Source organism: Falco naumanni, chromosome 4 (assembly GCF_017639655.2).
Source record: "Falco naumanni isolate bFalNau1 chromosome 4, bFalNau1.pat, whole genome shotgun sequence".
NCBI lineage: Eukaryota > Metazoa > Chordata > Aves > Falconiformes > Falconidae > Falco > Falco naumanni.
In genome coordinates, this window is record NC_054057.1 from 60,149,034 (window position 1) to 60,161,748 (window position 12,715).

Here is a 12,715-nt window from a genome sequence, read left to right on the forward strand (position 1 = left end):
AAGAGCCTTTGACTATGCTTCTGTTGAGTTTTGTAAGGAGCCAGCCCTCTATGTTCACAGCCCTTTCCTATGGTCTCTGTTGGGGCTCAGAACGAGGATAAACTTCTCCCATCGCATCACCATAGTGCCTCTAGTGCATCCTGCTCTCTCCAGTGCCCAGAAAGTTTGTTTTTTCACCTGTTTAGTTCTTAAACCTGCCATGAGGATAATATGACATTAGAGTGGAAAAGCTATCGCTGCTGTGCAGGGGAGGAATTGCAGAGCTGTAAACTGCTCCCAAAATAGATCAGATGATGTGTCAAACTGCCCAGCCATCTAAATACTCCACGCGCTGACCTCCGTGCGATATATAATCGGGGCTGGGTAAAATGTTTTGAGGGGAGGGGGAGGTGAAAACCCCCTTCTGCCTGAATCTGCATGCTTGTTTCTAGAAGTTGTCATTTGTCCAGAAGTTGATTAGGAGCCAGCCTCTGCTTCCAGCTGGGACGTCGAGGTCCTGAATGTACGAGCTGGGGCCGGGGAAGGAAGCAGCAGCTCATTCTCCTGTTGTTTTTCTGTCCCAACCAACTCGGGGAGCTCTTTGCATTCACGGTGCTTCCCTTAAAGGTTCAGTTTCAAACCCGCAGCTTCTAAGATTTGTTGTCTGGAGGGTAACCTTTTATTTTATTTTCCCTTGAGCTGCTGTGCTACTTGTGTGTGTGTGTGCACAGGGATATCTCCAGGCAGTGAGGGAAGCTGCTGCGTTGGCTACAAGGAGTTTCTTCCCTGGCTGCCAATCTCTGTGGTCTGGGCAAGGGCAGCTATGTAACTGCAGCATCTGCTGAGAACAGACCGGGCACTGTTTGGGAGGGACAGCACGATTTATCCGACAGACGGGACAGGGAGGGGGAAAGGAGCAGGCCAAGTCCCGCTGTACGATGCGTGCTGTGGAGCTGTTAAGCCTTTATCTCCCAAATTTAACAAAAGGGCTGGCTGAGGTGTTAGGGAGACAAACAGGCGATTCATTGCAAAGTCAGATGCGTTCCCTGGCAGGGGTGGGTGGGAGAGACTGACACTAACACATGGCTGGCTGCGCTGTTGCTGGAGCAGTGCGAGGCATGCCCATGTCCTGGCATGCTGAGGGCTGTTGTGGGTGGGAGGCTTGCTGGGGACATGGGAGGCTTGCTGCTGGGACCACGGAGGTGGGGTTGCTGAAAGGGAGTGCAGCAGCAATAGCCCCTCCGAGGAAAGAGCAGGGTGCTCTGGCTGTATGGATCCATCAGCCTGGTGTTGCAAAGTGTTAGCGTGTGGCTGGCACCGCTGGGTGGTTTCTTGCAGTCACCCAAAAGGTTGGAGTGTGTAGGTGGGTTAAATGCTGCAGCCGAAGCAAGGTGCTGCAGGGCATCTTATAGGTACCTGGCTCGGTGCTGAGGATGTAGCAACTGCCCTGTGGGGGTCGAACCGAAGGTTTCTTCAGCTGGGCATGGACATCGGGGAGAGCCAAGGAGAAGCGGGACAGGTGATGTGTCTCCTGGGGTGTCCTGCTCGCTCCTGGCAGTTGGTGGTTTAGAGGCTTCCTGAGCCAGCAGCTGCCTTCAGTCCCTTGTGTTTCGTCACCCACCTGGGTGAATCTCCCTTGCCTGAATTTCTCCAGTCCCTTTTGGAATCTATTCATAGTTTCAGGCTTCACAACATCCAGTGACAACCAGCCTTGCAGTTTAATGATGCGCTGTTTGGAAAAAAGGCTCCATTCTCAGAGTGTCCAGCATTTATTATATTTTTAAGTGCTATGGCTGGCCTGAATCAAAAAGTCTGATCCCTGCACAGTGCTCCCTGTGGAGCCCCCACCCTTGGGCAGATCTGCAGGACTTGGTTAGGCTCCTGGTCAGTAGCCTGAGCTGTAGAGAGCCTGAAGGATGGATGGGAGGTGTTTTGGGAACTGGAACTGCCTTTGTGAAGGAGAACCCTTACCCCATGAGTGATGCTGTCTGATGCTGCTTTTGTAAACCTGCTGAAATAAATATAAAACCAGCAACAGTACAAAAAGCACAAAGCACAAGTGCATCTAAGGGGTTTCTGGTTCTTGTCACTTAGATTTCAGATGCTAAATATCCTTTGTGCAAGTCTCCCCAGACAAAGGAAGCTACTGAGAAAGACCATGAACTTGAATTTTCTTTTCTTGGAACAACAAAACAAAACTTGTTGCAGGTTTATACCACAGATGACTTTCTGGCTTTTGGGAATTCGGGTTTCGTGGTAGGAGCAGATGTAACAGAGTTTGCATGTGGCTCAACACTTTGCACAAAAATCGTGCCATTGAGCACCTGACCTGTTTACACTGGTTTGCTGTCTTTAAAATCTGATATAAATTCTTTTGTTGTGTTCCTTTGTGTGATTCATTACATCTGTGGTCTTCTCCTGGTCCTCGATCCCACTAAAAAAACTATTCCAAAGCAAGGCAGGGTGAGGGATGCCTCTGTATTTTCTGTAAGTGTGATCGAGAAATGTCCCTTGTTTTTTACGTCATGGAGAGCTGTTAGGTCCAATTCTAGATTAAAATGGATTACTGTAACGCCACGTCAGGGATAGAGCTGAGCTGTTTTTATTGCATTGGTGATCTGAGAGCCTGGATTTTCAGCAGTGTGTGTAAAACAAAAACAAAACAAACAAGAAAACCCCAAACCAAAACAAAAAAAAAACCAAAACAAAAAAAACCCCAACCCCCCAAGAACCCCAAAAAACCCTAAACCAAACAAAGCCTAACAAAAAAAGAGCCCCAAACCCAAAACAAACAAACAAATGAACAAAAGTGCAAACCAACCAAAACCACCACCACCACAACAACAAACAACACTAAAAAACCCCAAAATAAAAATCTACCCCATAAAAACTCCACAGCAACCAAGCAAATCCCTCTACCTTATAGCAGCTTTGTGTTGCTGCTGCAGGGAGATGTTACCTCATGTTGTGTGTGTGTGTGTCTCTTTGCCAATCCATCCTATCATGGGAAATACTCTGCAAACCTCTTTCCTCCCTCAACACTGTGTGGAGCTAAATGGGTTAAACCAAGCCTTTTGTTTTCTTCTCTGGGCTTATTTCTTCATCTTCTGTTGCATTGCTCCCCACTTAACTGCTTCCCTGCACCAGAACTCACAGCTTCATGTTGCCTACAGTCTAGTGGGACTCATGCCAAAAGAAATGTTAAGCTGAAAAAAAAAAATAAATATAAGCAGTGGCTGGGATAAGGAGCAGCAGTGGGTTGTGGGGCAGAGGTCTGGAGGGGGTCCGTGAGCTGTCCAGCTGGGGAGGGGGCTCTGGCAGGGGGGTGCTTCCTGGCACAGGCTGCCAAGGGTAAAGCTAATGCCGTCTTAAATCAGGAGTGAAAGCCCCTGTTGCTGCCTGGCCCGTGCATTCCACTGGCACCACGGCTCACCGGCTGGTTTTAAGTTGGGTTGAAAATCCTTCATAAATCTCGCTGATTGCTGTTTCATTCTTGAGAGGATGAAGGGGAGAGGAAACAACCTTCCCCTCCCCACCTCCGTTCTCTGCCTCAGCTCTCTTACGGACAAAATGGGTTGTTCCAGGGGAATTGGGTTGCGGGCAGCTCTGGGGGCCAAGCTACCTGGGACCTCCCAGGCAAGGGTGGCTAAGCATTGAGTTGGGAAAACTGGACACCCCCTCCTCAAAAACCCAGCAGTGTTTTTTTTTTTTTTGAAAACTGTTTAGCAGAAACCTTGGGAATTGCAAGGGAGTATTGCAAATGTGGGTAGAGCTGCTCTTAGCACTTACCCTCTTGTGTCATTTCCATGCTGGTGAATCTTAATGCTGCAACTGAGATTTACCTAAAATAAAAATGTCTTTTGCTCTGATGGACTGGAAACATCCTGAATAAGGTTTGTTGTAAGGAGAGCAGGGGAAAGGAGGAGAGGTAGTTCAGCGTTGTGGTTCAGGCACATCACCAAGGGCTGCAAGACCCAAGTTGGATCCCTTCCTCTGCTGTGGGGTTTCGCTGATTGCTGGTGCCCTCTGTGCAGGGGAAGGGAGGCAGGAGGGAAGACAATGCTTCCTTACTTCAGCGGAGTGCTATTAGCTGTCATTCATAACCCGCGCGGGTCCTGTGCCTTGCACGAGTGGGAATTGCTGCAGCAGCTCCAAGTATTTACTTGTGGTGCTTCTGATTGCCGCAGCACAAAAATAGCTGTTCCTCATGGCACCTTGGTCTGTAGGTCCCACTCAGGAATGCACCATAATGAGAACATCTCTAGCCTGCCACATCTGAACGGAGTTACATATTCCCTGCTCGTTCACTGAAGGATTTCTCCTTCGGTTGCTAAATTTTGCCCTCGTATACCGTGTGCCAAACTTTTTTTGGTAATTTGTACAGGAGAAGCTGAGGGCGTGTTTTGGCTGGGGATTGCATGGAAGCTTATTTACACATGCAGCAGCCATCCTGTATCTGGGAGGCAACCATCTGCATCTTATCCCATTCACAGAAAAATCCCTTCTGAACTGATGTGCTGACCCCTTTGTAAGGGTGTGGGATCCAGGTCTCTTCTCCATGCAGGGTGGCTGGCCTGGGGGGGATTTCACTTGCTTGGGCAGCTGCATGCAGCAGCCTGGGAGAAGTCCTCTGACTTCTGTGTGAACTTCAGCTAAGGCTAAAATGGGAAACTCAGGCATAAATGATCTCTGTGGTAACACCTGGGCCTGAAAAGAGCTTAACTACTCAGGATCAGTGTGGCTGCTATGAGTGGTAGAAGCAGTCAGGAAAGAGGTCTTGGAAAGGGAAGAGCTGGAGGTTTGCACCAGAAAATTCTTTCTTCCAGAGGCAGCTGTCACTTCTCTTTTTGCTGGATGTCAGAAATAACTCTTGATAAGACCCAAGAGCCTGGCAGGTACGTGTAGCAGGATCCTTACATGCCCATCACTCCATCCCTTTGCCTAAGATGCTCAGAGAAGAGGACCAGGGGAAACCTACTGCATAGATCTATCTGGGAAAAAAGGAGTGATTGAAGTTTGAATGACTGAAGCCTACAAGAATCTGCACCTTTGTCTCCTTCAAAAAATAATATCCGTTTGAGCATACTTCATCAGGAGCCTGATGCTCCCGTCCCTGGTAAGTGGGATCTACTGGGTTGAAAATGCCCCCATGGTGTAGCTTTCCTCTCTCTAATTCCTGCTGCTCAGAAGCAGATCCAAGGACTTGTAGGCATTTTCCTCTGTCAAATACATGCTCTCTGGAGCATGTGTAGGGTATGGCTGCTGTCCACCTGCATGCAGTGAGGTTGCAGGGCTCCTACCGTGTCTTGGTGGAAGTGTAATGTTGTAGTGGTCTCTGTGGTGGGGGCTGTTACTTGTTTCTTTGCAACTAGAAGCTACAGTTGAGATCTGGGCACTATTGACTAACGAGGAAGCCCATGTTTAGGGGGTTGCCACCTGAAGAAAAGCTCTGTGTACGTTTGTACCATGCTATTGACAAGATAAGAATCAAAGTAGCAGTTGGGGCATAACTGTGATGAAAATAGCTGTATTCGTTACTTACGCTTCCAGATATTTTTTTTTTGCGTTGTTTAATGTTCTTCAGCAGCAAGACACCTTTATTTATGGAGAATGACATGGAGGGCAAAAAGGAGGGGTGAGCACAAAGTGGAGAGTTGGTTAGGAATGAAGGAAACGAACCCTAGCCTGTCTGTAAGGGGCAGTGGTCTGTGGGTGGCAAATAGAGGAACCCTTGTAAAGTGCCAGGATAGATGGAATCTTAGCAAAGCTGTTTCTGATTTCTAGGTAGAGTTTAAGCTGTTTGGCTCTGTCCTGTAAAGCCCTAGATGAGTCTACATTTTCTCGGGCTGGGAGAAACACTTTTCCTCCTGTCACCTTCTCTGACCTTCACAATGTCACAGTACTGTGCCAGAGATCGGTGGAAAAATTACACTGAGGAAGGGTTGAGCCAGAAGTGGATAACCCTAACAGAGCAATCTCCATGAACGGACTTATCCTGCAATCTCAGCAAGTGTTACTGTGGAAGCCAAAAAATCCTTGCTGAGGTTTGGAGAATACATTACTTTTTTGCAAGGGCTTAAGGGAATATGGGATATTATTTTTTTTTTTTTTGCATGGCTATATATTAGCCAAAAGAAGAAACCTTTGGCTTTTTAGCTCGCAGAATGGCAGAGAACTTTGAAACTAGCAGTAGGCTTTTGATTTTGTGGTCTAAGCAAGGCAGCAATAGAATGAATGCCTGAACGCTGGGGTGAGCAATGCATCTTGAGGCAAAAATATTTCATCCTGACTTTGAGGGGTAGAAATAAAACAGAGAGCCAACTATTTAGTAGCAAAGAGGAGAAAGCCTTCTCTGATCCCAAATGATGCGGGCATCCACCAGTGCTTCTGACAGCCTTGGGAAGAGCAGAATTGAGGTTGATGAGCACTCTTCAGATGATTCCCTCCAAAGGGCACTTAGTGTGAGCACAATGGTGACACTTGTGCTTGTGAACACTTAAAAAACCTAAACAGCACAGTGCGGAAGGGGAGAGTTGATTCTTTGATGTCCATGTTTTGCTCCAAATATCAACTTTTAATCACTCACCATGGAATTCAGTGTTTTCTTGGACTTTTGGCTTCTTTATACTTCGAATAGCAATTAGCCTTTGTGGGATGGGGGCACCATGGTAAATCAATTTAGGAGAGCTTCTTCACGGTGTGGGAGTGTGGTGGTGTGGGAGAGAGGGCAACTGAAGGTTGTTGGGTGTAAAAAATAATAGTACAGGGCTGGTGTCCAGCATAACTCAGTCTCTTTGAGTTGTGAAGTCATTCATTTAGATGTTGCAGTAGAGATTAGTGTTCAAGTGTCAGCTTTTCGCATAATTTATTATTATTAAAGAAAGGAAAGAGAAGAAGAAAGGTTGGAAGAGTAGAATACTGCAGGAAAAAACGGTCATGTAAAAAGTGAAAATAAAATCAATTGGGCCATTGTACAGATGTACCAAAGAAATCTCCCAACAGAGAAGGAAGCACTAGGGTAGGAATGCAATATTTCAGCAGGCCTGTCATTCCAGACGGGTATGCAGAGGCGTTTCCTTGCAGGGAAGCAGCTCACCTTGGCTGACATCTCTGGTGGCACTTGCAAATAAAACTCTTCAGCATGTCAAGCGAGAGTCCACTGACAGGTCTATGCAGGCGCCTTACTTCTGTCTTGACCCCTTCAAATTCTCATCAGGAAAATCCCCGGTTAAACAAGGGAAAACACAGGGACACTGATGCAAGTGTGAGCTGACGAGACAATAAAAGCTCTTGACTTCAGAGCTGAGCTGGAAGCAGGACCCACCTTGGATTGCCTCTCTGGAAGGTCAGTAATTCCGTGGTGCTACAGATAAAACCTGGCTGTGCGGCTGTCTGTGGGTTGTGCAGTGGCAGGGGCTGTGCCTGGGACCTCTCCCAAGCCTGGGTGATTGGAGCCTGAGCTCCAGGACAGCAAAGCAATAAGCCATGTTTGACATGAAGTTCACAACCGAGGCAGCCGAATGGCACCAGTGGTGCATGCGCAAATTGGACAGGTCTTATATCTGGTGATAATAAACCTTTCCTGGCATCAAACTAGTGGCAAAACTGGAAGGAGAATAGTGCAAGCGATGTTGCAAAGGTTCCTCTCAGCTAAGTGGGTATGGCACTGGACAAGCAGGTCCTTCCTGAGGTCTGGACAGTGCAAGTGTGCCACTCGGAGCACAAGTCAGGCAAGGTGCACAGAAGATTAGGTCACAGTCTGAAACAGAAACAGTCTTTTGACTTTGTAGATACATACTGCTGTCGTAGGAGCCAGAGTTAAAGCTTCCTGGGTTGTGTGCAATGAGCTGTTTGGTCTCTCTCCAGGTTCCTAGTTGACAAACACACCTTCATCTCACACTTGGCCCCCTTGATTCACTAGAACACAATTGCACAGAGGGCTGGCTGGCAGTTTAATTGTAACAGTTGTGGATTGGGTGTGTATAAAAAAAAAAAAAAACACAACCAACACAACACCCCCCCACCCCCCCCTTCCTGAAAAATTTCCTTGGAAGGAACAGCTTGGCCTTTGTGAGGAGCTGAGAAAGCATCCGACTGACACCGTTGCCTTACGGGACCTCACTCAGCCTAGGTTGCATAAAAGAGCTTTATAGGATTATAAAGGTTCCATGCAGCGGCAGCTCCCAGGCAGTGTGTCAGGTGGGGCACTGGCTCCCCCCGGCTCTGCCTGCACTTGTTTATTATTGATGCCACGCTCTGAGAAGTGCCATCTCGCCCGTCTTCCCAGGGCTGCTGGAACACGTGTGCAGAGCTGGGGCTGCTGCTTTGGTCTGCTCCCCTGCTGAAATGGGCACGCGTCCAGCGCTGGGGGGGTTGGAAATGTGTGTGTGTGAACGTGTGCTGGTTTTGCTCATGGAAGTTTTCACCTGGAAGAGCTGCATTACTTGTTGGCTAGGAAAAGCTCCTTTCGCCTAAAATTACTCCTTGTTTTGTTCTGGAGATGCTTTCCCCAATCCATTTGCTTTGCTCTGATTCAGACCAGCTTGAACACCCGTGAAATCAGTCTGAGCAACAAGCCAGGCGGTGATGGATGGGTCTCTGTTCAGCGTGCGTGTTGCGTTGCTTGTTTTTCACCAGTTTGGATGTTCATGGCCCCTTTTCTTTAATGAAGGAGGACTGGTCAGAGCTGGGTCAGGAAGTGGGAGGTGGAAAAAAGTGGTGTTCTACTGTCTCTGTGGGACATCTTGTTGGTGTCTTGTCTTTGGGTTGTTTTCTCGGGAAGGGGTGAAGTGGGTGGCTGCATGCTGCCCAGCTTTCTCGGCTCACTGTGGCTGTTACCCATGTGTCCCACATACCAGAGCTGGTGAGCTCCTACCTAAGGCTTTTGCACGGAGCAGTGAAAATGGACATTGCGGACGTAGTTCGTTTAATGCTTCAGTTTTCTATTGTTTCCCAGGACTCTCCATCCACTAGTTGTAAGTGGCTGCTGGAGGCTTCTCCTCTGGCACTGTGCAGCACCACAGACCCTATTTTCTACCTTCTCCCTATCCCCAGCTCTGTTTTGTTTTTATTTTTATTTAGGTGACTTTATTGGAGAGAGATGCCATTGGGCTGTGCTGTCAGCAAGTTCTGCAAGGCTGTCCCACGGGAAGCCATACTTCAACATATCTCAAAGCCAAGCAGCTAAGGGGGAGGGTGGGGAAGGGGTTCAAAGTCACCAATTGCTCTGCAGAAATCTTGTCTGTAGGATCAGTTCTGGTGTCCCTCCTTGCTGTGATGGTCATCTGCTACACGATACTTGGAGTTTGTTTTCCAGGACGTTTAGCTGAACAGTACCTGCTCAGCTGGAAAGGTAAACTGGGGAGGGGGAGCTGTAGAAAATGCTTTTATGAGTCAGTCACCTTTGCCAGCTGAGGACTTCTTACACCAGCTGTGAAAGCTTGCAGGAGTGAACTTTTGGAGCAGAAATATTGAGGAAGGGCAGGAGTGAATGTCCTGGAGACTGTTACAGGTCTCTACTACGGCGAGGCTTAGACCAAGCCACCTTTCTGATGAACAAGCCTTCTCAGAGCTTCAGTTAATGAGGCACCAGGGCTGGAGGATGTCCTGTCTCCTTGGGGAACAGTCAAAACCAAGTCCATACCCTGTCCCGGGCGAGACAGAGCAAACCCATAAGGGTTAACATTTGTCAGTGCTTCAGATGGAGCTTGCTGTTTGGCCTTTTGGGTGTTTTTATCACTTTTGGGGAGCAGAATTTGAGGAAAACCCAAAATTTTTGGAAATTTACACTGGTTTACACCGGTTTTCCATGTTTCCCACAAATCACTGTCTCTTCATGTTTACCATTGAGTGTTTTTTTTTTTTCCTGGAAATGCTAATAGTTTTGAAGGTAACTGAAGGAGAACATTTCTTTGCCCATCTCTTCTAAAAAATCCAGGCTCCAAACCCAGCTGGGTGGGTTTTTTTCCTCCCTTCTTTAGACATCTAAAAGTGAAATCACCTTGCCAAGTTATCAGTAATGATTGGATCTGTGCTGGTTGTCATTGGCTGTGGCTCAGGTCAGGCTTCTGTACCCATTGTGCAGGGAGGTTTGGGAGTTAAAGCATCCTAGCTGCTTGACCTTGGGGACTGGGCTCCTGGCAGGATGCACCCTGCTCATTAGAGAGAAATCTTCATTAAAAAAGGAAACAAATCACTGCCTCTGCAGGACAGGTAGGGGTTTAAAGGGTTTCCAGGGTGAATCTTCATTCAGCAAAGGTGTGTGCTCCCCTCCTATGCCTGTCACCTTGTTCCCCCCACTGGTCCTTCAGCAATGGAGACGCCTGAGCCTGCGACCCATCCCTGCGCTCGCCTCTGCAGGACTGCAGCATTCCAGCGTGTTTTTCAATTCTGGCTTTATGCAATTCTTCCTTTTTGGCTGGGGAAACTCGTCTTCAGGTCCTTCGAAGCCCTGCATAGTGATTCCCATTGACTGCGTGGACTGGCACCTAGCCGGAAAAGGGCAGAGCCAGGACAGTGGGGTGCGGGCAGCCTGGCCAACAAACCGCTCATGAGCCCTGCAGATGTTCCTGCAGCCTCTCTGCTCCCTGGGGCTGATGCCAGCCTGGTCCTCTTCCAGCAGTTCGTCACTTGACACCGGGAACAGTACGCTGGCTTCTTTGTTGCATTGTACAAGTCAAGGACTTGTGCCTGGAGAAGGCAGGGGAGGGGAGAAGGCAGTGAGTGGGACACGAATGTCTTCAGGTCATTTTTTTAGGTTTTGAGCTCATTCTGCCTTGTAAAAGCTGTTGGCGTGTCTCCTGGAAAGTGTATCCTGCTCTTGAGCCTCAGGCAGTGGCTTGCTAGGTTTTATGTCAGGATCTCTTCTGCTGAGGGCAGGGTGGCTGTGTGTGTGCTGTCTTGGTGGTCTCTTGGGGTCTGGTGGGACAGATAATTCTCCATCCCTTCCCAAGCCAGTTCTGGCTCTGCTTGATATGCTAAAAGGACTTTTTTTGGTTTGTGCACAGGAGAGTGACTGTAGGGCTCTTCTATTTTTACTAGTTTCCCAAGCTCACGCCGTTAGGTACCTTCAATTATTCCTTTCCAATTTCAATTTTCAGCGGAGTCCTGTGGTGGAAATTGCCAAGATCTTAGGCACAAACAAGCTCTATGGGAACTATGAAGAACATAAATCCAAATATTGCTTCTTACCCTTCTCCTCTTGCACACACGCTGCAGAGAGCTGCACTACAAAACCGCTCCTTGCCCAGACATCAGCAAGTCCCCGTGGGTGCTCAGCCAGGGAGAGCCTGGTCCCACCACGGCCCCACGTCTACTGCTGTGTCACTCTCTCCTCATGCTGTGCCCCTCTGTTCCTCTGCAGGCTGACAGGGAACGAACCCCTGACCATCCTCCCTCTGACCTCAGAAATGGAGGAAGCTGCCGTCAAAGCCCACTACAAAGTCTGTGACCGCCTGAAGCTGGAGAAGAAGCAGCGCAGGATGTGCCGGCGGGACCCCGGCGTGGCCGAGACCCTGATGGAGGCGATCAGCATGAGCGCGCTGGAATGCCAGTACCAGTTTCGCTTCGAGCGCTGGAACTGCACCCTGGAGGGTCGCTACCGGGCCAGCTTGCTAAAGAGAGGTGAGCAGGGTGGGGGTCCTGGTTGGGGGTGCTGGCATCCCCGTCAGCCATCGGCTTCCCTGGCATCTTGCAGGTTGGTCATCCTGGCACAGCCCTTGTCAGCAGTGGGTCACCTCCTCCCCAGAGGTCCACAAAGAGCTTGCAGAAGTTAAACGCGAAGCTAGGCTCGGCTCACCCGTGATGGTGCGCAGCAGGCAAAGGGCGTGCTATATGGTGGCAGCTTCGGTGCTTGTAACTAGCGAAGCAACCCCTGTCTGCTTCCCACTGCTGGCCACGGCTCATCTCTGTGGAGGTTGGAGGTGTTTGTGTGTGTCTGCAGCCAGCAGCTACATTTGTGCCTCACTTCTGCTGGAAGATGAGCTCTAGCTGGAGGGGAAGGTGCTGAAGTTCCCAAAGCTGTTAGTTCCCAAAGCTCTCCCCTCTTTTTTTTTTCTTTTTTTTTTTTTTTTTCTGGTCTTATTTATTATAGAATAATAAATTGGACCAGAAAATTATTAAGGAAGGAAGTTGAGAAAACTCCTTGTTTAGGGAACTAAAGCAAAATGGACTGTTCTGTGCTGCCCTGTCAGTGGGGGCAAGCGGACCCCTGTTGTCGTGCAGGGCAAAATGTGAACGTGTGTGTCATTACTGCTGTAGTCAGGGCAAAGCTCCCTGGCTGCCAGTGGTGGGCAATTCCCACACCCCTTCCCAGCAGCTCAGGTGGAGATGACCAGAAGCTGAGAAAGTGTTGGAGGAGCAGGTGGTATTTTTTTCTCCTTCCTTTGTGTTACCTCATATAATCCAGTTTCCTGCACCCTTCCAGTAAAATCCAGTTCTGATTTCTGCACTGCAGCTAACAGTGTAGCCAGGACTATTTTACAGATCGCTTGCATGGGTCCTGAGGGCTTTACTGACTTCCAGAAAGTCCCACACTCAGCGATGGAGCTGGACCTAGAAACCCAGGGTCTGATGTGCTCAAAGACAAGAGCAGAGGTTTGCAAGGCACTCTCTCTCGCTAATTAGCAGAGGTGTAATTCAGAAGCGCTAGGGCTTAACTAATGCACTGTCACTGACTGCGGTGGAAACAAGGAAAGTCCTTATGAAACCCAAGAGGTCCCAGCCAGAGCTGCAAGAC

At 48.8% G+C, this 12,715-nt stretch overlaps 1 protein-coding gene across 1 annotated transcript in view; it reads left to right on the forward strand.

Moving 5' to 3' along the window:
* The window catches only part of WNT9A (Wnt family member 9A), a 56,547-nt gene that overhangs the window by 25,365 nt on the left and 18,467 nt on the right, over positions 1–12,715 (forward strand). The window contains exon 2 of the mRNA XM_040592520.1: positions 11,342–11,601. Within this exon, the coding sequence (XP_040448454.1) occupies positions 11,342–11,601 (260 nt within the window). The remainder of the gene's footprint in view (positions 1–11,341; positions 11,602–12,715) is intronic.